This window comes from Bos taurus, chromosome 22 (genome assembly GCF_002263795.3).
Source record: "Bos taurus isolate L1 Dominette 01449 registration number 42190680 breed Hereford chromosome 22, ARS-UCD2.0, whole genome shotgun sequence".
Taxonomy (NCBI): domain Eukaryota; kingdom Metazoa; phylum Chordata; class Mammalia; order Artiodactyla; family Bovidae; genus Bos; species Bos taurus.
The window spans coordinates 49,962,657-49,988,899 of NC_037349.1; the positions used below are offsets into that span (position 1 = coordinate 49,962,657).

The 26,243-nt window shown below is 57.9% G+C and overlaps 1 protein-coding gene across 2 annotated transcripts in view; it reads left to right on the forward strand.

Moving 5' to 3' along the window:
* CACNA2D2 (calcium voltage-gated channel auxiliary subunit alpha2delta 2) overlaps positions 1–24,182 on the forward strand; it is a 140,301-nt gene extending 116,119 nt beyond the window's left edge. Inside the window, exons 6-38 of one of the 2 annotated variants that reach the window (XM_024983269.2) lie at positions 1,898–2,039; positions 6,063–6,194; positions 6,393–6,450; positions 7,158–7,208; positions 7,325–7,424; positions 7,529–7,687; positions 7,926–8,033; positions 8,132–8,210; positions 8,791–8,840; positions 9,029–9,118; positions 9,310–9,381; positions 9,567–9,641; positions 10,865–10,939; positions 11,030–11,101; positions 11,200–11,271; positions 11,386–11,447; positions 12,342–12,418; positions 16,256–16,316; positions 18,656–18,753; positions 19,062–19,152; positions 19,254–19,316; positions 19,453–19,556; positions 19,932–20,030; positions 20,122–20,210; positions 20,395–20,445; positions 20,679–20,750; positions 20,854–21,006; positions 21,151–21,203; positions 21,322–21,377; positions 21,512–21,638; positions 21,727–21,836; positions 21,932–22,014; positions 22,141–24,182. In XM_024983269.2, the coding sequence (XP_024839037.1) occupies positions 1,898–2,039; positions 6,063–6,194; positions 6,393–6,450; positions 7,158–7,208; positions 7,325–7,424; positions 7,529–7,687; positions 7,926–8,033; positions 8,132–8,210; positions 8,791–8,840; positions 9,029–9,118; positions 9,310–9,381; positions 9,567–9,641; positions 10,865–10,939; positions 11,030–11,101; positions 11,200–11,271; positions 11,386–11,447; positions 12,342–12,418; positions 16,256–16,316; positions 18,656–18,753; positions 19,062–19,152; positions 19,254–19,316; positions 19,453–19,556; positions 19,932–20,030; positions 20,122–20,210; positions 20,395–20,445; positions 20,679–20,750; positions 20,854–21,006; positions 21,151–21,203; positions 21,322–21,377; positions 21,512–21,638; positions 21,727–21,836; positions 21,932–22,014; positions 22,141–22,281 (2,925 nt within the window). In that variant the 3' untranslated portion in view covers positions 22,282–24,182. The remainder of the gene's footprint in view (positions 1–1,897; positions 2,040–6,062; positions 6,195–6,392; positions 6,451–7,157; positions 7,209–7,324; positions 7,425–7,528; positions 7,688–7,925; positions 8,034–8,131; positions 8,211–8,790; positions 8,841–9,028; positions 9,119–9,309; positions 9,382–9,566; positions 9,642–10,864; positions 10,940–11,029; positions 11,102–11,199; positions 11,272–11,385; positions 11,448–12,341; positions 12,419–16,255; positions 16,317–18,655; positions 18,754–19,061; positions 19,153–19,253; positions 19,317–19,452; positions 19,557–19,931; positions 20,031–20,121; positions 20,211–20,394; positions 20,446–20,678; positions 20,751–20,853; positions 21,007–21,150; positions 21,204–21,321; positions 21,378–21,511; positions 21,639–21,726; positions 21,837–21,931; positions 22,015–22,140) is intronic. The other variant, XM_024983270.2, reaches the window with a different exon arrangement.
* Positions 24,183–26,243: the final 2,061 nt, after the last annotated feature.

Sequence of the window (26,243 nt, forward strand, 5' to 3'; positions counted from 1 at the left end):
GTTAGGGAAAAATCCCAGCCCTCCCAGCCCCGGTATAAATATCAGCACGCACACATTCCCCAACTCTCCTGCCTGTTTTGTTGTTTTGTTTTTTTAATCTTTGCCAGAGGTACAGTTAGAGATCTTTCTAGACCATTTACTTTTAAATTACCAGCCAGAAGGTGGGGGTAGGGGGGAAAGAAGGAAGGAAAAAGTTCGCCAGCTGATAGCTTATCAGAACAGAATCCAAATGTCACATTAGTTGGGAAAGTTGGGAGATTAAATTTTCCAGCGCCCTTCATCTGCCGCTGACATTTCAGGGGCTTTTTTCTCCCGCGCTCCCCCTCCTCCCAGCAGAATGTGAGTTGCTCACGCCTCAGCTCCCCGGCTCTGGCCTCCATGCTCAGCAGTTGCCTCTGCCCCGGCTTCTGAGGGTCTCCCCTAGGGTGTGCTGCGGTGGGCAGCGGGGTGGCACCCTGGGTAAGGGGCAATGGGAAGACAGCAGATGGCTTGGGTTTTGCCATATAGAATCCACTCTTGAAGAGATGAAAAGGGTGTTTGTGCAGGAGGCCCTTCCAGCCAGCCTGCATCCAGGCAGTAATTCATTCCCCAGACCTGAGGGTGGACCCACAGCCCTCCCCGGGTGGGGAGGGCACAGCTGGCCAGGTGGGGAACATGAGGGGCGTGCCCAGGACCCAGCGAGCAAGCGAACAAGCGGTGGGGTTGGCCATCACGTGAGATCCACCCAGGAGACCAAGCGAGCTCAGCCTGGTGCTGGGGGTGGTCACGGGCGGCGTGGGGTTGGGGGGTTGCTGAGGGGCAGTGCGGGAACCTGTGTCTGATTCAGCTGCTTGCGCTCCCTCTCTCCAGGTCACAGAGCTCCCCAGCTCTGCCCCGCACCTTGCCTGGGTCTCATTCATCTCCCCTTGCCTCCCCATCTGGCTTTCCCCGTTTTCCCCTTCACTCTCTACTTCCATCTTCCCTTCCCCCTTGCACACCTGCACCCATGCCTGCCCACCACCGCCCTCCCCCTCGGCTGCAGCATCAACACTGTAGTCACAGACCCACTCCCACCAGCCTGTGGTGGGCGGGGGCACACGGCGCATGCCCAGCCTGCCCGGCAGAGAGATGCCGTAATTGGCACCTGTCAGACGGCGGCAGCTCATTTTAGAAAGTCAACGGGGGCCTTGCTAGTCCTGCTGCTAGCAGGCGCCTGCACACCCCTCCTTCTGGAGGTTACAGGGCCTCCATGCTACCCCTGCCTGAGCCCAGCTCTCTCCCCAGGACTCCCCCAACTCTAGCTCAGCCCCTGGAGCCACCCCGCAGGGGGTGCTGCCCCCTCCCCCGCAGGTGGAGCTAGGGCCCTCTCCCTGGTGCCAAAGGAATTTCAGGCAGGGGATGGGTGGGGCCAAGTTGCAGGGTGAACTCTCAAAGCTCCTGGGAGGGGGTCCTGAGGCCGCCTCCGTGATTACACAGAGCAAGTCCTTGGAAGCCGGGGGTGGGGGTGTCTGTAGCCCACTTTCCCTCTCTGCCTCCAAGATTTGCCTCCTTTGCTGATCATTGGTTTTCAAGGATGAGGGGAAGTGCTTGCAGATCATTGATGTTCAGAGATGAGGGGAAGCGCTTGGTTTGCTTTTGGTTTTGGAATTCAGATTTAGCAAATGTGGCGATGGTGGGGTGGGATGTGTGGGGCAGGTGGGAGTCACAGGCCTTCCGGGCAAGGGATCTATACCCCATGTCCCACTGTCCGGGTGTCTCTCCATCTCTCTTTGTCTCTGAGTGCAGTAGTCTCTGATTCCAAGATGCCCCACCTGCCAGATTCTGGCCCCTCTGTCTGCAGTTCTGTCCAACCCCACTCCACCATTTCCCAGCCCTGACACTACCATGGTTGTCCGGGTGGGGGGGGTCCTCTCTGCAGGACGACCCTGAGAGTGAGGATGTGGAAAGGGGATCCAAGGCCAGCACCCTCCGGCTGGACTTCGTTGAGGACTCAAACTTCAAGAACAAGGTCAACTATTCATACACAGCCGTGCAGATCCCCACGGACATCTACAAAGGCTGTGAGTGCGCAGCGTGATCGGGAGCAGCCCTCCCCACCCATCGTGGGGGGCACGGCCCACTGCCTGGGCACTGCCAGGTCCCGGGTACTAAGTCAGTGCCATCCACCTTCAGCCCCCTGCACCCAAGGTCACACGTGCTCACCTCTCAGAGCCGCCCACACACAGGCACCAGGCCACTCTCAGGCACAGCCCCACACTGCCTCTCAGTAGGGTATGCAACGCTGGGCCTCTTCCCCTTGTGCATGCGTGGTCTCCTGCCTATACCCACGTGCCCACACAATGCATGCACATAACTATTTCCCCCACATGCTGGGCCAAGTCCCCACTGTCTCCAGAGGAGCTCCTCCCCCGGCCCTCGCCCATTCCCTGGCCCCAGGCAGGAAGGGTTGAGGAGCTACCGCAGCAGATGGACACAGGGGTTGGGAGAACAGGGAGCAACTTCTCCTTCACAGACATGGACCCTGTAACACCTCCCTCATCCTCTTTGGTGGGTGGGGTGGGGCGGGGTGGAGATAGAGGTCAGGGGCTGAGATTCCCAGCTCCAGGGACAGTGTATCTTGGCATAATGTGGAGACCAGTTCACTACAGCAAAAAGGGTTCCAGTCAGACATGAGGATGACCTTGCTGAAGAACATGGGAGGTGCAGGGAGAAGAAGCCAAGAGTCGAACACTGACTGGGGAGCTCTGGCTGCAGGATTGAAGGCTCTGGGGTCTCTTGATCCTGACATAATCCTGGGGGCACCCACAGGGTAGCCTCAGAATTCAGAGGGCCCACGGGTGGCGGTTCTTGAAGCAAAGGTTCTGGAGCTTCCGAGTGATCTTCAGAAACCCTGGGAATCCTTCAGTGTTCTCAAGGAGGCCCCGTCCACCTTTAGGGCCAGCCAGGCCATCTGGGCAGCCTCAGGCAGGAGTGGCGGTGGGTGTCCCCCCACCCAAGGGCCGCCCACAGGCCACCTGCCTGAGCCAGTCAAGGGGCACTATCGCAGGCAGGCACGCTAATTAAAACAGGAGCCACACCGCCCTCCCCAGTCACCCCTCGCTACCCACACAAATTACATTTTATATGTTTTTTATTTACTGTGTCACTTTTAATTAAATCTGTAATCGCCTGCCTGAGGGGGCATGGTCCCCGTTTCCCAGCTCAGTGTGATCTAAGAGTGTGGGCACGTGAGTGTGGGTGTGTATGCACAGGGCTGAGGAGCACGCCTTTTCCAGGTGGAGGGCTGATTGTAGTGTGTGCACGAGTGTGTCTCACGGTGAATGCGTGAGCAGGCAGGTGGTCATGGATACATGGGACAGGCCAGCCAGGCCCCCTCTTGGTCCTTGACCTGAGTCAGGGACACCCCTCTGCCAGCAGCTAGCGGGGCTCCCAGGGTGATCTGTCTGCCCTAAGCCTCTCATTGTGCAGATGGGGGAAACTGAGATCCAGTGATGGGTGGGACCTGCCAGGCAGACTCTCGCAGGGCAGACAGTACAGTGTGAAACATTGGAGAGTCTGACTTCATTTTTTCCTTAGAGAGAAAAATAGAAATTGTACAACTCACTAAGTTTCTAAATTAGGAACGAAACCATAACATACTGTTCAATAGGCACAACCAATGCTAGAAATGTGTTTTGTTTTCACATTACGGTCAGTTAAGAGAAGCTGCAGGGCCAGAGAGAAGGGAGAGAGCGCTGAAGGGGGCAGACAGCAGACAGACAGCAGTGGCTCCACAGACTGGAGAGCAGAGGGAAGAATGCCCTGAAATATGCTGGCGCCCCCTAGGCTGTGAGAGGTGGACCATAAAGAAGGCTGAGCACTGAAGAATTGAGGCTTTCAAACTATGGAACTGTGGTGCTGGAGAAGATTCTTGAGAGTTGCTTGGACAGCAAGGAGATCAAACCCATCGTTGCTAAAGGAGATCAACCCTGAATATTCATTGGAAAGACTGGTGCTGAAACTGAACCTCCAATACTTTGGCCACCTGATGGGAAGAGCCGACTCACTGGAAAAGACCTCAATGCTGGGAAAGATTGAAGGCAGGAGGAGAAGGGGGCAACAGAAGATGGTTGGATGGCATCATTGACTCAATGGACATGAGTATGAGCAAGTTCCAGGAGACGGTGAAGGACAGGGAACTCTGGTGTTCTGCAGTCCGTGGGGTTGCAAAGAGTCAGACATGACTCAGCGACTAAACACCAACCTAGGCTGTGGGCTGACCCTGGAGCATTTGCTTTTTTTTTTTTTGGTCCATGTGGCATGCAGAGATCTTAGTACCCTGACCAAGGATCAAACCTGTGCCCCCTGCAGTGGGAACTCAGAAGTGTTAAACCCTGGACAACCAGAGAAGTCTGCATTTGTATCTTTAAATCCCAGCTTTGGGAATTCCCTGGCAGTCCAGTGCTTAGGGCTCCATGATTCCACTGCAGGAGGCACGCAGTCCATTCCCAGTTGGGGAACTAAGGTCCCACATGCCATGCAGCATGGCCAAAAACTTAAGATCAAACAAAATGTAAATCACAGCTCTTCATCTCTTCTAAGTGTTTCTTGAGAGAAGCATGCATGCTAAGTCGCTTTGCCACCCTATGGACTTTAGCCCGCCAGGCTCCTCTGCCCATGGGATTCTCCAGGCAAGAATACTGGAGTGTGTTGCCATGCCCTCCTCCAGGGGATCTTCCTGACCCAGGGATCGAACCTCTGTCTCCTGCGGCTTCTGCATTACAGGCTGATTCTTTACCGCTGAGCCACCGGGGAAGCCCCTTGAGAGAAGAGCAGAGCCTTTGGAAGGCATTCTCTGGTTCTTGTCTGGGGCATGCATCTTCAGCGAGAGGGGATGGTATCAGAGCTCCACCGGGGGAGAAAGGAGGTGGGAGAAGTTAGAGGAAGAAATAGCCCCTGGGGGAGCTGTTGGGGGACAGAGACCTGACAGTAGCAGACCTGCTGTTTTTCCTGAGTGTCCCACATGCAGGGTGAGGTACAATGCACATGTGAGGACATGGGCTACACACCTACACTGGGCAGATTTAGGGCTGTCCTGAGTTGAGGGGCAGTGGGGCCTCAACTGTAAGCCATCCTGAGTCTCTGCCTAGGTTGAGGGATCTACAGGATGGAGTCCGTCCGTCTGAGAGAAGCCTTACTCTGTGAGTGCGCATGGGGGGAGGGTCTGGCCACCCCCACACACCAGTCACATGCGCAGCTACAGCGGCTGGAGGAGACGGAGGGTGGGGTAACTTGTTGGGGGAGGTGAAAGCAGGACTCATGGGTGTCTTCCTGTAGGGGCAGACTGGTACGCAGGTATGAGCACGTGTGCCCCTGTGCCCATGGCCACAGTCAGGCTGCTGGCCAGGTAGGTGTAGGGGTGAGGAGGTGACACATGTCGCTGGAAACACAGAGGTGAGATGTACGTATGCCTGGTGTATACTGCATGCAGTGTGCAAGTGCAGGCTGTGTGTGTGTGTGTGTGTGTGTGTAAGCTCACGTGCCAATGTTGGAGAAGGATCATGGCACATCCGCTGCCCTGCCAAGAGCCCCTGCCCCCACCCCTGCCTGCTCCTGGCCCTAGTTGATTAATCATGGAGCTGAGTGGCTTCCAGCTTATCAGGTACCTTAATAGCTGAATAATTCCAGCCCCATCATCGGGCCCTTAATTGCTTTCTTGTGGCTGCAGCCCGGAGTACATGCTGAGTGGGTGAGCTCCCAAGGGGCCAGCAGCAAGCTCCCCGCAGCAGGCTGGACAGGCGTTCGGGCTCAGAGCTCCCTGCCACCTGGGTGGCCCCTCTGCAGGGGCCACAGGCCCCAGGTGCCCTGCCTGGTCATCTGGGGCCCTGGCTGAGGGCAGACTGAGCTGTTTCTTCAGAGGGGATGAGGACCAGGATATCTTCGTGGAGGAGCTGGTGCGGCCCTGGCTGAGCCCTGGGAAGTGAGGGAGACCCGAGGAGGCAGGGAACTTTCTGAGTGGGAGGCACGTGAGTGGGTGTCGTCAGGAGGTTCAGCAGGAGAACCGCCGAAGCACTTCCCACCCCAGCCCCCTGCTTCCCCCTCAGCCACCGTCATCCTCAATGAGCTCAACTGGACAGAGGCCCTGGAGAATGTGTTCATGGAGAACCGCAGGCAGGACCCCACGCTCCTGTGGCAGGTCTTTGGCAGCGCCACGGGAGTCACTCGCTACTATCCAGGTGGGCACCAGCCCATCTCCCCAGTCCACTCAGCACCCCACGCCCCTCCACCTCCCTGGCCCCTCATCCTGGGTGCGTGGGAGGGGATGGTCACCTTGTCCATTGCAGGGTGGCCCCTGGCCCACTGCTGCAAGGCCTGCTACCAGGGCCAGGCACTTCCCTGCCGGCACCCCCCAGTCATCTCCTTTCCTCCCGCAGCTACGCCGTGGCGAGCCCCCAAGAAAATCGACCTGTACGATGTCCGAAGGAGACCCTGGTGAGCGAGCAGGGAGGGGTTGGGCAGGGACACCCCCCTCAGCTCGCCTGCCCGCTCCCCTCCCTCCCAGTATCCAGGCCTCCGAGCAGGGCGCAGCCAGCTCTATCCAATTTTCATTTCACACATCGTTGCCACTGGAAAATGGATCCCATCACCCAGGCAGGCCTCCCAGCTGCCTCTGCCCTCATCCACTGCCCTGCTCTCCACCCTCTCGGGACTGAGGGATTGGGCCCGTGGGGGTTCCCAAGGCGGGTGTGTCCTCTGCAGGGTTGGCCAGCCTCTGCTGTACTCCATCGGAGCCCTAGACACCCTTACCCGCTCCCTGCCTCTCCTGCCATACTCCATGGCCTCGTCCCCTGCCACTTGTTCAACCCCCTTCGCAGCTATGACTCTCTGCCCTTGGCGCCTCAACCAGGGCCAGCGGAAATGACAAGCCACTGAGGCCACGGAACATGCCTCCTGTCCACTCTCTGGATCACGTGCTCACCTCTCCTTGGGGTTGTTCATGTGTTGGGGGTCAGGTCACTCATGCCATGGGCAAGGACTGTTTCATTAAATGTGGTATCCTTAGAGCCGAGAACCCTGTCCAGCCCAGGCCATGGATGCACCATAGAAACATTGAATCAGTATGGGGGTGAAGGAAGGAAGAACCGCCCCCTCGCAAGTTCCCAGTAAGGCTGGCCCTAACTGAGGCTTCTCCTGGGCAGGTATATCCAGGGGGCCTCATCGCCCAAGGACATGGTCATCATCGTGGATGTGTGAGTGAGCGGCGCTGGCCAGTGGGGTGGGGGCAGGGCTGGGGACTGGAATCTGCTGCTGGGGAACATCTTGGGGGAGTACTACCAGGCGCCTCCGTGACCACCCCCCCACCCAGGAGTGGCAGTGTGAGTGGCTTAACCCTGAAGCTGATGAAGACGTCAGTCTGTGAGATGCTCGACACGCTCTCCGACGACGACTATGTCAACGTGGCCTCGGTGAGTGCCAGGGGCCAGGAATAGGTCACTCCCTCCCAGCCCATGCAACCTCTTCCTTCCCTGGGCCAGCCTGAGGCCACTCACTACTGTCTCGGTCCCTGCAGTTCAATGAAAAGGCACAGCCTGTGTCATGCTTCACACACCTGGTGCAGGCCAACGTGCGTAACAAGAAGGTGTTCAAGGAAGCTGTGCAGGGCATGGTGGCCAAGGGCACCACGGGGTACAAGGCCGGCTTTGAGTACGCCTTCGACCAGCTGCAGAACGTGAGCCCCCTGGGTGGGCGAGCGGGTGGCCAGGGATAGGCAGAGGCCTGAGCTTGGTGACACCAGGAAAATCAAGACAGATGGCCTCGTTAGCATCCAAAAGGCAGGTCGGGCAGACAGCACCGTCTGCTGTGGGCAGGGGAGGTGCAGAGGGCAGGCCTACCCTGGGGAAAGAGACCCCCACCCGGGACTGGGGAGGGGCCCAGAGCTGACCATCCCCACATCTCCTCCTGCCCAGCCCAACATCACTCGTGCCAACTGCAACAAGATGATCATGATGTTCACGGATGGCGGTGAGGACCGCGTGCAGGACGTCTTTGAGAAGTACAACTGGCCCAACCGGACGGTGAGGCTCAGCCCAGGCGGGAGCTGCCCTGACCTGGCCCGGTCCAAGGGAGGGGCTGTCCACTGGTGGCCACGGCAGTAACCTCAAGCCCCAAACAGGTGCGCGTGTTCACTTTCTCCGTGGGGCAGCACAACTACGACGTCACACCGCTGCAGTGGATGGCCTGCACCAACAAAGGTACTCACCCGGCGTCCCTGCCGCAGGCCCTGCCTGCCGTGTCCCGCCATCCACTGGGCTGGTTGTCCACCTGTCCTTCCGTGTGTTCAGCTTTCCCCCTCCTTGTTCATCCACTGCTTGTCTTTCCATATGTATGACTGTCTGTCTGTCTGTGTGGCTACCTTGTCCGTCTGACTCAGCTTCTTTCTGCCCATCTGACTGTCCATTGTCCACGTGTCCCCCGCTTGTCTGCTCCGGGGTCTGTTTGCTGATCAGTCCATCTCTCCACACAACTGGGCCTCACCCACTGGTGGACCTGAATGTCACCGCCATCCTAGAATGAGGGCCTTCAGGCCTCAGGCTCCTGCTTTCATCCCAGTTTTGCTTCCTTACACCCCCACTCTCACAGCCCCTTCCATGTTGTCACAGGGTAATGGCAGGGGGGCACTAAAGGGACGTGAGTTCAGGGGAAATGACACCAAAAAAAGGGAACCCGAGAGACAAGTCAGGGCTGCAGACACACCCCCAGAGTACAGGGCCCCTGTGCCATGCTCCTGAGCACCACCACCCAGGCCCACCTCTGTCTCCCCTGCCCTCGCAGGTTACTATTTTGAGATCCCTTCCATTGGTGCCATCCGCATCAACACGCAGGTAAGACTGGGGTGGGCCAGCCCTCCTCGCAGCCCCTTTTCTTTGCTTGGCTGGGACGTTGCAAAGACGGGCTGCTGTGTGATGTGAGCGCCCCCTGGTGGCTGATTGACACATGGGGAGACAGAACCGGGAAGATTCAGTGGGAGGGGCAGACTCATGACCCCACCCCTGCCCCGCTCCCTCCCCAGGAATATCTTGACGTATTGGGCAGGCCCATGGTGCTGGCGGGCAAGGAGGCCAAGCAGGTGCAATGGACTAATGTGTACGAGGATGCACTGGTAAGGCCTCAGGGCATGGACGGGTCAGGGGATGTGCCACAGGGTCAAGTCCTGTGAGGGCCCCCAATGGTGGTAAACCAAACAAATGAGAAAGAGGTGGCCTGTCCTTGCAGCGCCCCCTGCTCTGAACACTCAGGGTGGGGGCATGGCTGCCCACAGGAGTCTGACCCATACTCTTCCTCTCCTTTCAGGGGCTGGGGATGGTGGTGACAGGGACCCTCCCTGTTTTCAACCTGACACAAGACGGCCCTGGGGAAAAGAAGGTGAGGCCTGGGGAGGGTTGGGCAGGCCCATAGCAGGTCTGGGATGGAGGAAGGACAGGAAGCTGCAGACCAGACCAGGGTGGCCACTTGTGAGAGCAGCTTGAGGTCATGGGTGTGGGCAGTTGGGCAAGGTGACCCCCTCCCGTGGAATTGAGCCCACTGCAGACCCCTGCCTCTGCTTCCAGAACCAGCTGATCCTGGGCGTGATGGGCATCGATGTGGCTCTGAATGACATCAAGAGGCTGACTCCCAACTACACAGTGAGTGTAGTTCCCCTCTCCATCTCCCTGCTCTCCCTCTCTTGTGGACGTAAGCCAGGCTCAGCAGCGGCCGATCAGGATCCCACAGCTCTGTGGGGTCCTCTGAGTTCAGGCAGTCAGGGAAGGCTTCCAGAGGAGACGACCTTGGGCCTGGAGCTGGAATGGGCAAACTTTCTGTGAAGGGCCAGACTGTGAGTATTTTAGGCTCTGCCAACCTAAATACTCATACTCAATTCTGCTGCTGTATTGAGAAAACAACCAGAGACAAAACATAAATAAATGGGTATGGCTATGTTCCAATATAGTTTTGTTTGTGGATACTGGAATTTGAATTTCAGATCATTTTTACATGTCATGAAATACAAATTCCTGGTTTTCAGTCATTTAAAAATGTAAAAACCATTCTTGGCTCACAGCACTACAGTAACAGACAGCGGGCCAGATGTGGTCCCTGGGCCCTAGTTTGCCAACCCCTGGTCTGTCACCTAGGCAGGAGTGTCCCAGATAGAAAGGAGGGGAAGGCAAGCCTTGGAGGCAGAGGAAACTCTCTGGACAAAGGCTTGAAGGTGAAAAACAGAATCACAGCCAGGGAAGGGGCTAGATCATGGTGGCTGGCCCAGGGCCTATGGCAAAGGGAGTTTGGGATTTGGTTGTGAAAGGGTTGGGAGATGCATGTCAGCATGCTGAGAGGTGAGCCCCGTGAAGGCCCCGGGTCGCTGGCCTCCATGTGCAGTGAGAAAACTGCCTCAGAGAGGTAAGGGGCGGGTCTAGAGCCCTGCTTTTCTTTCCCTTCCACCTGGAAGGGCCGCCTCAGGTAGTCCAAAGGTACACTTGTCCCCCTGTGTTCTACCAAGATGGGGAACAGGAAGAGACTTCACTGGGGAGGGGAGGGGAGGTCAGTACAAGGGAGTGCATTGTGGGGCCAGTGGTGGTAGAGGGGACCCACTGATCATGAGAGCCAGGGGGAGGAGCTGAGCAGGCCAGATCGCATTCAGGTCCCACAGAGCTGGCCAGCGTGGGCAAGGGCTGCTGCATGAGGGGCACCAGCCTGCTGGGCTTGGCTTAACAGGTAGGCTTGGGGCTGCATGGCATGTGGGGGCCCTGGCCAAGGCAGGCAGATGGCAACCCCCCAGCAGCATGGAAGGCAGGATGAGGAAGAGCCTGGAGACCAGGAAACCCCTACCCAGCCCTCCAGGCCCTAAGCTCCCTATCTACACCCCCAGCTTGGAGCCAACGGCTACGTATTTGCCATTGACCTGAATGGCTACGTATTGCTTCACCCGAACCTCAAGCCCCAGGTGAGCCAGGTAGGGTGGCCTGCAGGGTGGGGTAGGGGGGGTGAACCCTGTGAGAGCGGGACTCCTGACTTCCTACCCGGCCTCCCCTAGACCACCAACTTCCGGGAGCCTGTGACCCTGGACTTCCTGGATGCAGAGCTGGAGGATGAGAACAAGGAGGAGGTAAGGAGAAGAAGGAAAGGAGGGATGGGCGGGGAAGGAGGGGCACCCGGAGCAGGGAAGGGTCGGGGCTCCGCCCTTCACGTCTCATGCCCTTCCAGATCCGCAGGAGCATGATCGATGGCAACAAGGGCCACAAACAGATCAGAACCCTGGTCAAGTCCTTGGACGAGGTGAGAAGGTGGCGGAAGGGGGACAGCAGGTCGGGTGGGGGTGTCACACCCTCAAACCCCCCCACTTCACCCCTGCCTGCTGCCCCAAGTACCTGACCCAGCATTTTCTCCCAGAGGTACATAGACGAGGTGACGCGGAACTACACCTGGGTGCCCATAAGGAGTACCAACTACAGGTGAGCCGGCCGGCTGGGCAGGCAGGGAGGGGCCGGGGGCCCCAGAGCCTGAGCCCTGCTGGGGCTCCCTTCCCACCCCCAGAGCCCCAGAGCCTGAGCCCTGGTGCTCCTCCCTCCCTTACCCATGTGCCCATTCTCCCCAATCCTACCGGGGCTTTCAGCAGCCAAGACCGCTCACTTCTCACCCTCTGGGTGCTCAGTCCCCAAGGGTCTCTGGCTGGCCCTTCATGAACCAGCAGTGTCTCCTGGGAGCGCAGGGCAGAGAAAGGTCAGAGCATCTGACATCTCCCGGCTACCCCACTGCACTCTACACCCCTCCCTCCCGGCTTTGATTGTATCCCTGGATGTCTGAATCAGGATGTTATCCCTCTGCGGCCATCACAGCCCCGGAGCCGCTCCCCCGGAGGGTCAGGCCCAGTCAGTACCCGCTGGCTATATTCCGTGTGCCTCATGGTCCCCTCCTTCACACTACAGTGCCAGCCCACGACTGCCCTCACTGTGTCAGTGCCAGCCCTCATCTCTGGGGACTCTGGACCCCGCTCTCATGGGGGTGGCAGCACCCCCACCCCCACAACCTAGCTCACTGACCGTGTTCTGCCCCTTGTGAGTGTGCTGCTGGCCAGATGGGGGAGGCTAGCTGGCCAGGTGATGTGATGGGGGGAGGCTACTGGGGTGAGGGACAGGATGGGGAAACTTGCCTTGGGACTGGGAGTTCGGAGGCCTCCAGGAGAGTCTGGGACTTGGCGGGTCCAGGCCCCTAGACCATGAATGTGGCACAGCAAACCAGGGAGAGGCGTACCTGGTGGTCTCCAAGGCCACGGGGAGGAGGGTGCTTGCAGTGTGGCCTCCCCTTCCCAGCTGTGACCTCTGCTCCCCACCTCCCCTCCTCCCCAGCCTCGGGCTCGTGCTTCCACCCTACAGCACCTTCTACCTCCAAGCCAACCTCAGCGACCAGATCCTACAGGTCAAGTGTAAGTGGCCCGGCCCCTGCCTGCGCCCTGCACCCTCGCCTCTGCCCCTGCACCCTGGCCGGCCCCAGGCAGCACAGCCAGCCGCTTGTGGCCAGGTGGCCCCTCCTGCCCACTCTGCCCACGCCCCCCCCCCCACCAGGTGCCCGCAGGTTGGGGGCACCGGCCATCGGAAAGTCTGTGGAACTCTGCATGCTCGCCTTTTCTCAGATTTGGTTCCAGACCATTCTCTCATGGTTTCCGTTGAGGTTTTTGTTTTTGCCTTCTCCTCCTCCGTGTCTTCCCTCCTGAGCCTGCCTCCCCCCACACGCCCCTGGGGGCTGAGTTCTTGGAAGACACACCCTCCTCTCATCTCTCTCGCCCCAGCTCCCCCGTGCAGCTCTCTCCCCCAGTGGTACCACCCCCTGGGTCTCCCCCCACTCTGCCCCCCAACTTGTCCTCCCTTATCTTCCTCTCACCTCCTCTCCCACCTTCTTCCTGCATTGCCTTCCTGCCTCCCTTCCACTCCACCTTTGCCTCTCCCTCTCTCCTCCCGTTCCTCCATTCCCCTCCCTGAACCCACACCTTCTCTCTCTCCCTCCCTCTGCTCAGTCCCTCCATTTCGGTCCCACACATTCCCTCCCCCCCACTCCCCCGTTCAGCCTCTCCCATGCTCTCCTCCCCCTTCCCCTCCTTTGCTCCTTCCTCCCTCCTTCCTCCCGGCCTCTGCCCCCCGCCCACCCCGCCTCGTGCACCGTTCCTTCTTCCCAGCTCCTCTGCCTGTGGCTCATCCCTGCATGTCCTGCTCACCCTGGGCCTCCCCCAGAGGCCTCCGGGAGCCTGTGGCCCCGCCTGCCCACCGCCCGAGGTCACTGGGAGGGAGGCTGGGGCTCCGGCCCCACCGGGAGCCCCCCGCCCCCCTACCCCGCACCTGCCTGGCCAACTGGGGCTCATCTCCTTTGAGTTTTCTCGCTCTCTCTTTCTCTCTCATGTCGTTTTTTTGCAAGAAGTTTCCTTTCGGTATGATGATGAGACACAATATTTTCATTCAAACAGCCATTGAATAAAATATTGTTTGTGCCCCTCCCCTTCCCCTCCCCCTTTTCGTTTGTTTTTGTGTTTGTGTTGTTTTTGTTTTCCTCGCTTTCTCTCTTGGTGGACTGTCCCAGTGCCAATCAGCAAACTGAAGGGCAAGTATATTCAGAACCAGTGCACCCTCCTCTCCCCACCCCACCCCCTGTCCTCACGGTCCTGCTTGCCCCCCTCCCTGCCCAGGACCAGCCAAACCCCTGCTCTCCAGGGCTCCCTGCCAGCATCCCCTGGGCTCCTCTAGTTCTTGCCTTTCCTTTGATCCCTAAACCTCTGTTAGAGCCAGCAGCCCTTTCCCCTGGGCCCTGCCTGCAGGGTGGTCTCCAGCGTGTTCTAAGAGCTCAGACCCTATCTTTATCTTCCTGGTTCCCTCTGGGCAGGCCTCTGCTCCCCTCCTCCATTTTGTCTGTCCCTCCAAGACAACTCAACAGTGGGGAGAGGGCTACATGCCTGTCTGCCACCTCCCACCCAGCAGGGCAGGGGGCCTGAGATGTAGGAGGTAGATCAGTCCTCAGGGGGCTTATGTGAGACTTCCTCAGGGAGAGACTTTCTCCTCTGACCTCTCCAGTTTGTCTCCAGAAGCCCTCCCAGGGGGAGACAAAAGGCTTCGGAAGCCCCACACCCTGACCCTGGGGCAGAGGCTCAGGCTTGGGCAACAGCCAGGCCACCAGGAGACAAAGGCAGATAGGGCGCTGGCCGAGGTGCTGAAGCCCCTGTGCCTGGTGACTTTGTTGAGGCCTATGGTCCAGCCCTGCCCTGGGGTGTTGGCTGCTCCTGGTGAGAGAGGTCAGGTATGGGGAAGGTGTTCCCCTGGGAAATACAGGCTGACTTGGTGTCCCAAGTCTGGCTGGGAACAGAAGGGACCCCCAAGGGCCAGCAGAGGAGCTTAGAGGGAATCAGGTTGGGGGTGAAGAAAAAGCTTCTGGCATTCAGAGGTACTTAAGCCAGGGAGTTCAGGGAAAAGGTAGGCAGAGAATTCACAGGCCCCAGCAAAGAACAAGAGTACTGAGAGAGGTCAGCACACAAGGGTCTCTGCCTCTGGTGCATGGACAGGCCCTCACACCTAGGCATGGGGCATGGAGAGCCATGGGGAGATGTCCTGTCCCCAGCCCCCAAGGGGAAGTAGGGCCTCCCCAAGAAGCCCTCATGGCCCTGTCCAGCCTAGTCCAGCAAAGGGGATCCCGCTGCCCCCACTGGTCTGGGTGGAGGTGGAGGACGTGCCCTGCTCCCACTCGCTTGAGTTGTCTTTTCTGCCCTCCCACACCCTTGCCAGGGACCCCAGCAATGCAGGGCCCTGATAACAATGACAACCATAGCATAGTCTCCCTTCCTACTCCCGCACCTCTTTTTCTTTCTCCTCCTCCTCCTCTCCCCACCCCTACCCCTCCCTGTCGGCTTGTGTCCAAACCCTGCCTCACAGTCCTATCAGAAAGCAACAGTCCAACCAGTGACTGCCCAGCGCCTTAAGACACCCCAAGTCCAGAATCTTGCAGTGCCTTGTGGGAGTATTCTGGATCAGGGAGGACCCTGCTTCTACAACAGTAAAGCCCTGGGGTAATGGAGAGATCAGAATCTGGATGAAAGGATGTGGAGGTGCATTGCCCAGCGTGTCAGAGCAGAGGGCTACCTCCCAGACACGGACCAGCGAGGTGGCCAGTCCCGCTGGGTAGGGAGAAACCCCAGAGGAGCCCTAGTAGCCACATCCCCAGATTCACTCACAGACCCACACAGGGACCCTTGTACACGTATACATGTGCTTACACACTCATGCAAACACACATACATACCTGCTCTCACATGTACATACACGCTCATACGTAAATGCTCACTCTCATACACATGGAGGCCCAATGGATGGGTCCCTCAACAGCATCCCATGCGTTCTCTGGAGCCCCCAGTTCCTCCCTTGCTGCACTGAGCCCAGACAAGTCCTCAGAAGGAAAGACCAGACCCAGCCCTTCTTCCCCACCTGCGCTCAGGCCCCCAGCCCAAGAAGGCAGGTGTTCAGGTTCAAGAAGCACTTCTGTGCCCTCCCAGCTCGCAGACGTCCTCCCACAATATGGGAACATTCCAGGATCTCCCTTCACCCAACCTCCTAACCCAGGGAAGACCGCTGGACCCCCCACAATGCACTGCAGCTCACCGCCAGCTGCCCACACCGTCTCTGGTTGGACTGTCTGTGCCCGTGAGAGACCCCCTCAGTTTGGCCATGTTGATGCCTGACACAGAACAAAAGCGAGACCTACCAAAATGCAAACAGCTACAGCAAAGAGAGAGAAAAATCCGCAGCCAAAAGCCAATTCCCCTTCCTCAAAGTCTCTTTGGAGGCAAAGGAAGCTCAGCATGCGGTTTTTTTCCATTGTGGATGTGATCAGAGTGGGACTGGCGCCTCCCCCAGACCATGCATATATATAGCAGTGTGTGTATATATATGTGTGTGTGTGTGTCCGTGTATATGTGCTATACAGCTGTATGGAAGCATATACAGCCACGCCAAGGGACTCACTGCCGACAGAGGACCAGGCCTGGGCAACATATTGGCTATAACTGCCCTCCTCCTGCGATGCTGTAGTCTCCACAGGCCCTCCACCCCTCCCCGCCTGCCCCTTCTCTCTGGCTCGAACTTGAACATGGAAGTGGCGGGTTTCCTCTTTGCTGGTGTCTCCCTCCCTCCAGCCGCCCTCTTCCCTCTCCCTCCAGCCCCGTCAGCTCTGAACCCCTGGCCTCCCACCTCCCCAGCCCCCGCCGGATAACCCCCCGTTTCTGTTGCAGATTTTGAGTTCCTGCTCCCCAGCAGCTTTGAGTCTGAAGGACATGTTTTCATTGCTCCCAGGTAGCTTGCGTGTGGCCTTGCTGAGGTGTCCCCACCCTCCCAACCCGACCTCCCTGGCCCCGCCTCCTGCACTGCTGCCTGGAGCTGTGTGTGTCTGTGTCCTGTGCAGTGTCCCCCCGCCACGCATAGCCCCGTATGTGCGGCCGTGTGCATATCCGGGCCATGTCGCCGCACCAGGCAGCACTGGCCAGCTGCCCACAGCTTTGGCTCCCACCAGGCCTCGGGCGGGAGGGCTCTGGACTCTCCGCTGACCTTCCCTGCCCCCCCGCAGGCCACCAGGAAAGAGCCCTTTCCGCCCTGAGCCGGCTGTCCGCAGCACGCCCCTCACCGGGCAGCTGCTGCTCTGGTTTGTGGTGCCCTCCCCCACAATCCCACCCCGCACCCGTCCTCGTCTGTGTCAGTCAGTGTTTGTGTGGGTGTGGGGACCGAGCCAGCCAGAGCCCCTGTTGACAGCATCCCGTCTAGGTGTGGTGGCTCACTGAGGACCAGCGGGGAGGGACAGGTGAGAGGGGACAGGGCTGTGAAGAGCTGCTCTGGCAAGTAAAGGATCAGGGCCCAGCACAGGCCTGGACCTGGAACCATCCCTGGCCTGCACCCTCGTGTGCACACCCTCTGCCTGTTGGCCCACATCTGAGCAGGCCACTGGGCCCCCGGGTGGTGAAGCCCTCCCCTGGGGCCTGGGCTTTGCATGAGGGCAGGTGGGTGCAACTGACAGAGACCCATGGGCACTCCCGGGCACCACACGGGGGCTCTGGACACTCCTAATCTCCATGTGTGTGCACGTGTGTGCATGCACCCACCAAGTTCGCTGTGACTCTGTAGATGTGTGTTTGTATTCGTGAGTCCTTGTGTACATTTGTAAGAGTCCGAGTGTAAATGCGGGGTGGCTGTGTGCACTGGTGACAGTGGGAATGTGCAAAGGCCTGTGTGTGGCCCACAGGACCCCGAGGGAGCTCTGAGGGCAGGGACCATGTCTGTTTTTGTCCTCTCTGTATCTTTGGCACAGGAGAGCTCAATAAATATATGCTGGGTGAGTGTACATGTATACTGGCGGTGGGAGCGGGGATTGCAGGTGACTTGTATCCCAAGCACAGCTGTGTGGGTGTCACTCTGAGTGTATCAGGTGTGTCCTCCACACACATAAGTGCAGGCTGTGTGCTGCACAAAGGCCCTGGAAGTAGGTGTGGACTGGGACCCAGCCCCAGGTGCTGTCACAAAGCTGTGTGCCCTTGCACAGCCTCAGGAAGCAGAACATTTTAACAATTCCCACAGGACTTCCCTGGTGGTCCAGTGGTTAAGAATCTGCCTGCCAGTGCAAGAGACACGGGTTCTATCCCTGGTCCCGGAGGATTTCACATGCCACGGAGCAACTAAGCCCGTGCACCACAGCTACTGGGCCTGTGCTCTAGAGCCCGGGAGCCCCAACTCCTGAGCTCACGTGCCCTAGAGCCCTTGCTCTGCAACAAGAAAAACCACTGCAATGAGAAGCCCATGCACCGCAACTTGATAAATGCCCACACAGCGACAAAGACCCAGCAGAGCCAAAAAAAAAAGCTCCCACAAAGTTGCTGCCATGCAGGCCAGAAGGGAGGTTCCTGGTGGCAGGGGTGTGGATGAGGAACTAGGAATGATAGCTCCATCTACCAGGGTAGAAGGACTGCTCGCCGAGACTTCCTGGGGAGCAGAACCCCAAGCAGATCTCCCCACTCCCCACAACCCCCATGTTCTTTGGACCCAGAGTCTGAACCCAGTAGGGCCTTGAGAAAGTGAGACGTTTGGCCTGTCCACCTCTAGGGGAAGAGCAGTCTGGGCAGAGGGAATAGCCAATCTAGGACCCATGTGTTCCCGCCAATTTCCTGAACCCCTCTGTAGTACTATGAAAACAAACTAAGGCTCGGGGAGCCTGAGCAAGTTGCCCAAAGGTACAGAGCCAAAGAAGCAGCAGGACGAAGTCTTAGACTGACTAAGCCGTTGCTGGAATTCCGCCACTGTGGTCATCATGGGCATTTCCTGGGGCCTCCCAGGTGTTCCGTGTGGCTCCAGCTACACAGGAGACGGGGGAGCCTCCGCAGGGCCATGCCAGAAAGGAGAACCTGCTTGGGTACAGGGTGCAGACCCTCATTCTCTTCTTCTTCCACCCAAGAGGGTCATCTCCTCCCCATTCAGACCTGGTAATCTGCCAGGCATATATAGTTGCTGCAGCCTGTGAGAATACACATGCCCCTCCCAAAGGCCTGGGCTTCTCGGCAAAGGGCCAGGCAGGCCTATTGGGAGGCCTCAACCCTGTTGCCCTCTACAGCTCCCCAAAGCCCACTCTTCTTGCCCCTCCCCACCCCCAGAGAGTATTGCAAGGACCTGAATGCCTCAGACAACAACACCGAGTTCCTGAAAAACTTCATTGAGCTCATGGAGAAAGTGACTCCAGACTCCAAACAGTGTGAGTGCCTGGTGGGGCGGCTGGGTCTGGGCAGCACCCAGGCAGCAAAAAGGGGCAGCCCAGAGGAACCCAGACACTGGGCAGGTGTGGAAACACGCAGACCCAAGCCGAGGGCAGGTCCTGGGAAAGCTTGGAGCTTTGGGGGTAGCGGGGAGAGTGGGCAGGGATCCACAAGAAAATACTCCCTCCCTATTGGCTGATTCATGTTGATATTTGGCAGAAAACAACAAAATTCTGTACAGCAATTACCCTTCAATTAAAAAAAAAAAAAAAAAAGATACTTCCTCCACCCAACCCTCCTGTTCCAGGCAACAACTTCCTCCTGCACAACCTGATCCTGGACACAGGCATCACACAGCAGCTGGTGGAGCGCGTGTGGCGGGACCAGGATCTCAACACGTAGGCACCACCCAGCCTGTGGGGGCAGGAGGCTGGGATGGGCCCAGGAGCCCTGCCCTGCAGAAGGCAGGGCTGTGACCTCAACTCCCTGCTGCCCCCAGGTACAGCCTTCTGGCCGTGTTTGCCACCACCGACGGTGGCATCACTCGAGTGTTCCCCAACAAGTAAGTGACCCGCCCCGCTACCTGACATCCTGCCCCTGCCTGGGACCCTGCCTCTCTGGCTCCTTGCCTCTGCTGAGACCACTGCCTTCACGAGTCTCCCCGCTTCCACCAACCTCTGCCTGTCTTGTGTGACCAGGGCAGCTGAAGACTGGACAGAGAACCCCGAGCCCTTCAACGCCAGCTTCTACCGCCGCAGCCTGGACAACCACGGCTATGTCTTCAAGCCCCCCCAGCAGGATGGTGAGTGTCCATCCTGTCCAGGTGCTGTCCAGGTGCACGGCAGCAGGCGGGAAGCTGAGGCTGGGGCAGGTAAAAAGGGAAGGCTAGGTTGTGCCAACCTGGAGGAGGGCATGGCTACCCACTCCAGTATTCTCAGAGAATCCCCATGGACAGAGGAGCCTGGCAGGCTGCAGTCCATGGGGTCGAAAAGAGTTGGACATGACTGAGCGACTAAGCACAGCACAGCACAGGCTGTGCCAAACACTCTGCTGGGTGCTGGGTGCTTAGGCTGAGATCATCTCCAGCTCGGGCTCCTAGGCTCACAGAGCCCAGCACAGAGTGGTCAGCGTGGCTGCCAGCCCCTACTCCTGACCACCCCACCCCACCCACCCCCAGCCCTGTTAAGGCCTCTGGAGCTGGAGAATGACACGGTGGGCATCCTTGTCAGCACAGCTGTGGAGCTCAGCCTGGGTGGACGTACGCTGAGGCCAGCAGGTGAATACCCAGGGTAAAGGTGGGGAAAGACACTGGGCAGTGTGCTGCCCAGGCAGGTGGGCATTGATGGCCCCCTTGCTCTCCCCCATAGTGGTAGGCGTTAAGCTGGACCTAGAGGCCTGGGCTGAGAAGTTCAAGGTGCTAGCCAGCAACCGTACCCACCAGGACCAGCCTCAGAAGGTATTTGCTCAAGGATGAGGGCAGTAAGACCAGAAGTACCCATTCTGGAGTCCCCAGGAACCCCTCCCAGTCCTCCCACTCAGAGTGGCTCTGGTGCCTATGGGGAGGCAAGGGACCCTGACATGTAAAGGGTGATGGGAGGGGAAAAACTGGTGGGCACTTACGGTCCTTGCTCTCTGCCCAGCAGTGTGGCCCCAACAGCCACTGTGAGATGGACTGCGAGGTTAACAATGAGGTGCGTGTGCCCTGAACTCTTGCTTACCCCACTCCTAGACACCTTAGTCCCAACTGCAACTCCTAGCCCATCCCTTAGCCAATGGGTCTCAACATCCCACCCTGACTTCACAGCTTTGCCAGAACTGGGGGGAATGGTGCCCCCTCCACTGAACCACTGCACTACCAGGGTCTGGGGAGGAAGGGCTGGGCCAGAGCCCCTCCCTACCTTCCTCCCCCTTCCCCACCTCTCAGGACCTGCTCTGTGTCCTCATTGATGATGGGGGATTCCTGGTGCTGTCAAACCAGAACCATCAGTGGGACCAGGTGAGGGTCAGGAAGAGGGTGGAAGGAGAAGGTATGGGTTTGGGACTTCTGGGGGTATGGCACTGCCAGGCCTGTGACTCCCACTCCTTCCCGGCATCCCCAGGTGGGCAGGTTTTTCAGTGAAGTGGATGCCAACCTGATGCTGGCACTCTACAATAACTCCTTCTACACCCGCAAGGAGTCCTACGACTATCAGGCGGCCTGTGCCCCCTTACCCCCGGGCAGCCTGGGTGCTGCACCCCGGGGCATCTTTGTGGTGAGCCTCAGCAATGCCTGACCTGGAGATGGGGGGACTGGGATACCTGCCCACAGAGGATCCCCCCACCTCTAATGAGCAAGCTGGGGGTGACCTGGGTTCCTGGTCAGCAGTGGGAGCCCACACCACTCTTCCCCACTGCAGCCCACCATTGCAGATTTCCTTAACCTAGCCTGGTGGACGTCTGCTGCAGCCTGGTGAGTTCCTGGGATAATTGGGAGAGGGAGGGTGCTCCCTGGCCAGGAAGGCTGGAGAGAAACGGGGCAGGGTAAGGCCTCTGCTGACCACTCCCACTCGGTGACCCATGCCCTGCAGGTCTTTGTTCCAGCAACTTCTCTATGGTCTCATCTACCACAGCTGGTTCCAGGCAGGTAGGTTGGGCTTTAGAGGCCCCTCCTCAAAGCCCTTCCCCAACCTGAACCCAACTCCAAAGGGAGGGCAGGGCTTATGGCTGAGCCAGGCTCTGGGTGTAGGGGTGGGGCTGAGGCGCTCTGGGCTCTCGCAGACCCCGCGGAGGCCGAGGGGAACCCCGAGGTGCGCGAGAGCAGTTGCGTCATGAAACAGACCCAGTACTACTTCGGCTCGGTGAACGCCTCCTACAACGCCATCATCGACTGCGGAAACTGCTCCAGGTGCGCGCGAGGCGTGGCCAAAGGGGCGGGAAGGGGCGAAGGGGGCGGGGCGAACCTCAGTGCCCCCGCCCTTCTGTGCTGCCTCCAGGCTCTTCCACGCGCAGAGACTGATCAACACCAACCTTCTCTTCGTGGTGGCCGAGAAGCCGCTGTGCAGCCAGTGTGAAGCCGGCCGGCTACTGCAGAAAGAGACACACTGTATCCTGCCCGCGCCGCCCCCCGCCGCCCGCCCCCTTCCACCCCCGCGCGCCCCCTCCGTGCCGCCGCCTCCTTGACTCCCCACCCATGCCCAGCGGACGGCCCGGAGCAGTGTGAACTGGTGCAGAGACCGCGATACCGGAGAGGCCCACACATCTGTTTCGACTACAACGCCACGGTAAGGAGCGGGGGAGGGCAGCTTTGACCCGCAGCTCCCGCTCTCCCCAGGGCTAGTGCGGCCCTGCCACGCCCCCTGCCCATCCCCGCCCGGGCCGACCGGCTGCTCGCTGTCTTTTCCCAACAGGAAGATACCTCAGACTGTGGCCGCGGAGCCTCCTTCCCCCCGTCGTTGGGCGTCCTGGTGTCCCTCCAGCTGCTGCTCCTCCTGGGCCTGCCTCCCCGGCCACAGCCTCAAGTCCATGCCCACCCCTCTCGCCGACTCTGAGTGTCCCTCCCCGCAGCAGGCCTCCCCGCCGTTCCCTGCTCCCCTGCCCTCCACTCCCCGCCTTAGAGCCTTGCCCCCTTCCTCAATGAAGGAACTGAGCGCTCCTGGCCCCCAGAATCTGCGCCTTGGGGTGGGGGTGGGGGGAGCCGAAGGAGGACGCTGCAGGTCTCTGGCCCCCAAGCCATGTCTCGCTGCTGAACTGTCAAAGTGTCCCCAGACCTCTCATTCCCACTGGACTCACCAACTCCTGAGGGCTGGGCCAGGGAGGCCACAGTACTGGTGCCAAACCAGGCCTCCACTGCCCGCCCTGCCCTGAGGCTCCCTTTGTGTGGGAGACCTAGGCCTTGCCCCACCTGGACTCCTCTAACCTGGCCCTTCTGCCCCACCCAGGACTAAATCTGGATTCCCGGGGAATAATAGAGGAAATGGTGATGGGCAGTTTGAGGCCTGTGCATCCCAGCTTAAGTCCTGGCAGGAGAGCCCCCAGTGAACTCCTGCCTCTCTCAGGCCTACAGCCATCCCTCCCCAAGCCCTGCAGGTAGCAGGACAGTGACAGTGACACTGGCTAAGACACAACCCCATACACAACTGGAGCCCTGAGGGCAGAAACTGGACTCACGTTAGACATACCCAGGAGGACACACACACAAACACAGACACACACACCATGGAGTGGGGTGAGGGTAGGGGCTCACAAAGCCTTACACAGGGTGAGGGGTTGGTGGGAGGGTCGGCACATGCAGGCTCCATCTGCTCGCCGTCAGCCTCTAATCTAACCTGTAACCCAGCTGGTCCTCTGTCTCTAAAGCTGAATGTCAAACAGTGCCAAATGCTGTGGCAAAGGGGGAAGATCCCTCTGTCCCAACTTTGCCGCCAGTGTCCCCTAAATGCCCGTGACCCTGCCAGGTGCTCATTGTAACCATTTCTCACTAGTGTCAGGCCCCCAGGGGGACCACATGCCACTGCCTGCACCCCTCAGCAGAGGAACTGTCACCAGACATCGCCCTTTGCCTTAGCGGCGGTGACTTGATCACTCCTAGCTGGATCATCCCACCCCCAATCTGGCCCTTACACACTCAGGCCTATCTCTTTCCCTCTCACACACACACACTCCCTGGCCAAACTGCTCCTCCCTGAACACACACTTGCACATATGCACACACACATACACACTCTGTGCACACACAGGCTGGGCCTGAGAACATCTCTTCACACCGTTCATTCTGGTCATTTCCCCCAAAGGCATCCCAGCCTGGGGACTATTGGGGTACTGAAGGCAGGGGGATGTGGCCATGGGGCTCAGATGGACTGGGAGGAGGGGGGAGGGTGATGCATTAATTAATGGCTCCGTTAATTAATGTCACGTTGCTTGTCGCTTTCTCAGTGTGTGTGTGTATGTATGGTCCATGCCTGCTGCTGGTGCCAGGGTGGGCACCCATGCTGTACACCCAGCCTAGACGCCAGCCATGTCTTGTGGGGGCGTGTGTGTAACTGTAGTGTAGTCAGGTGCTCAATGGAGAATATAAAAATAAAAAAGAATCAAACATATACAGAAAAATTAATATATATTTTAAGTTTAAAAAACAGAAAAGCAGACAAAACAATCCCCATCAGGTAGTTGTCCAACCCCCAGCTGGGTCTGATCCTTCTCATCACCCACCTGACCTGGCTGTCCCCTCACCTCGGGCTCGGGGGATCTGTGGGGGACTGGGGGGCCATTTCCTTTTATCTGCCCTTTTTTTTGGTTGTTCTATTTTGTACAGACAAGTTGGAAAAACAACAGCGACAAAAAAGTCAAGAAACTTTGTAAAATACTGTGTGTGTGATTCCTTGTAAAATATTTTCAAATGGTTTATTACAGAAGATCAGTTATTAAATAATGTTCATATTTTCACTTCAAATGGTTCCCATACACTGTGTCTGCCTGGAGTGAGGATTGGGTGGCTTGAAGATAGGTGGCCCTGACCACTTACCACTCAGTTGGGAGCGAAGCCATACCAATCCAGGTCTCTGGTGGGTGGAAGGCATGATGCTTCCCAGGTCTCCTAAGTGCCAGATCCTTGACATCCTTTGTCTTCTATAATCATCTCAAAAGCCTTCAGGAAAAACTGTCTTAAAAGTTTCCCAGAGGCTCAAGGCCAAGACCATGGAAGAAAGAAGATGGAGATGAGATGCAAGCTTCTGGCCAATGGGATCAGACCAGGGCCTAGTGAGGAGGTCCTCCACGTGGAATGAAGAGTGAATACCCGGTCCAAGTTCATGACCTGGTGCTGGAGGGCCACTATTGCTGTCTGGAGGAGGCCAAGTTCTGCCCGCCCCCTGCAAGCATTATGGCGGCTCCTTCCCAGCCCAGGGGAGGCCTGGGCCTCTCTGGCCACTGCTGCTCACACTGGAACACAACTCTGAATCCTTTTCACCAAATCCTCTCAGGCCTCCCTCTGGCAAGCCCTACACCCTTGTCCATTTTAATCCTAACTCTTAATAGTGAACCCTATTGTGTGACCTTTGTGTTCAAGGGGAAAGACAACCACCAGTGCAGAGATTTCCCACTGACACTTACTGTACACATTCCATACTCTACACTCACCCAGCTGAGTCCTCACCACAACCTTAAGAGTTAGATACCAGTTTATTTCCATACTTCTGGTGAGCAAATTGAGACAGAAGAAATCCTTTCTCCCAGATTCAAGAAACCACCAAAGGTTTCTGAGATGAGGTGGACTGTGGCTGAGGAACCTCAGATGCTAAATAAATGAAAGGGGGCATTTGAGGCGTTAGTGAAGACACCTTTCCTCACCCTCCACAATGGTTGGCCACATAGCAAAGACTAGCAGTCCCTGAGACCGCTCCCACGCTCTGCAACAGCCCCAGAGGTCCTGAGTTAGATCTGCCATGTAAAATACAGAATATCCAATCTGACTGGGATTTCAGATAATCAACTAGTATTTTTTAGTATGTTCCCAACATTGCATGGGACATAACTATAAAAATTGGAGTCACACGAATCCTGAAAAAAAAATTGTTTATCTGAAATTCAAATCTCATTGGTCTGTATTTTGATTTGCTAAATCTGGCAACCCTACCCCGGCGTGGCATCCAGTGGGAACCCAGACCCCAAAGTTAAGGCATAGCAACACCTGTGATTTGGAAGGCTATGCACGCGTCAGCAATTGTACTGCTGGCAGAAAAGAAGGGATTCTGCACTTTAAAAATGTACTTTGTTACATAATTATTTTAATTATATGCACATTTATAAAATTCAGTTTTGCACAGGTGGCTTCAGGTGGCTGCTTGAAGCCACCACTGCAGTGAGGTGGAGGTCCAAGGCCAGTCTGACCCAAGTTTGTGTGGAGAGACCTCTCCATCAGGATCATCCATTGACTGGGTGAGGAAGAGTCTTTGAGATAGGTCTGGCCTCACCCCTTTTGGGGCTGGAGACCGGAGTTCAAGTATGGGCTCCACCTCACTTGCACACAAGGGCAGCCTGGGCAACACACTCGCTGAGCACCCAGGGTGGACTGCATTTTACACCCCAGTCCCCTTGGATCCTCACGGTAGTTCCCGTCATCATCTCCATTCAACGGTCCATGAAACTGAGTTTCAATAAAGTTCGGGAATTTGGCCAATGCCACACATCCGTCAAATGACAGAGCAAGAATTCCAACCTGGCTCAGGCATACACCAGATCATGGAAGTTCCAGGAGTTCGCGACCGCTGGACCACCGAACATTCTTACTCGCACACCTGCCTACAAGGACACACCCACTCAGATGTACCGGCAGACATGGAGCCACGCCTCCCGGGAAATTCAGAAAGTGCGTGGCGTGCAGCTGTGCAGCCGCCGGTTCTCGCCGCTCTCCAGAGGTCGTTCGCCCTCCCCCCACGTCTGGAGAACCGGCGGAAACGGTCCTGAGCACTACAACTCCCAAGCACACCCACCTCTCCCGGCGCACAGCCTCCTG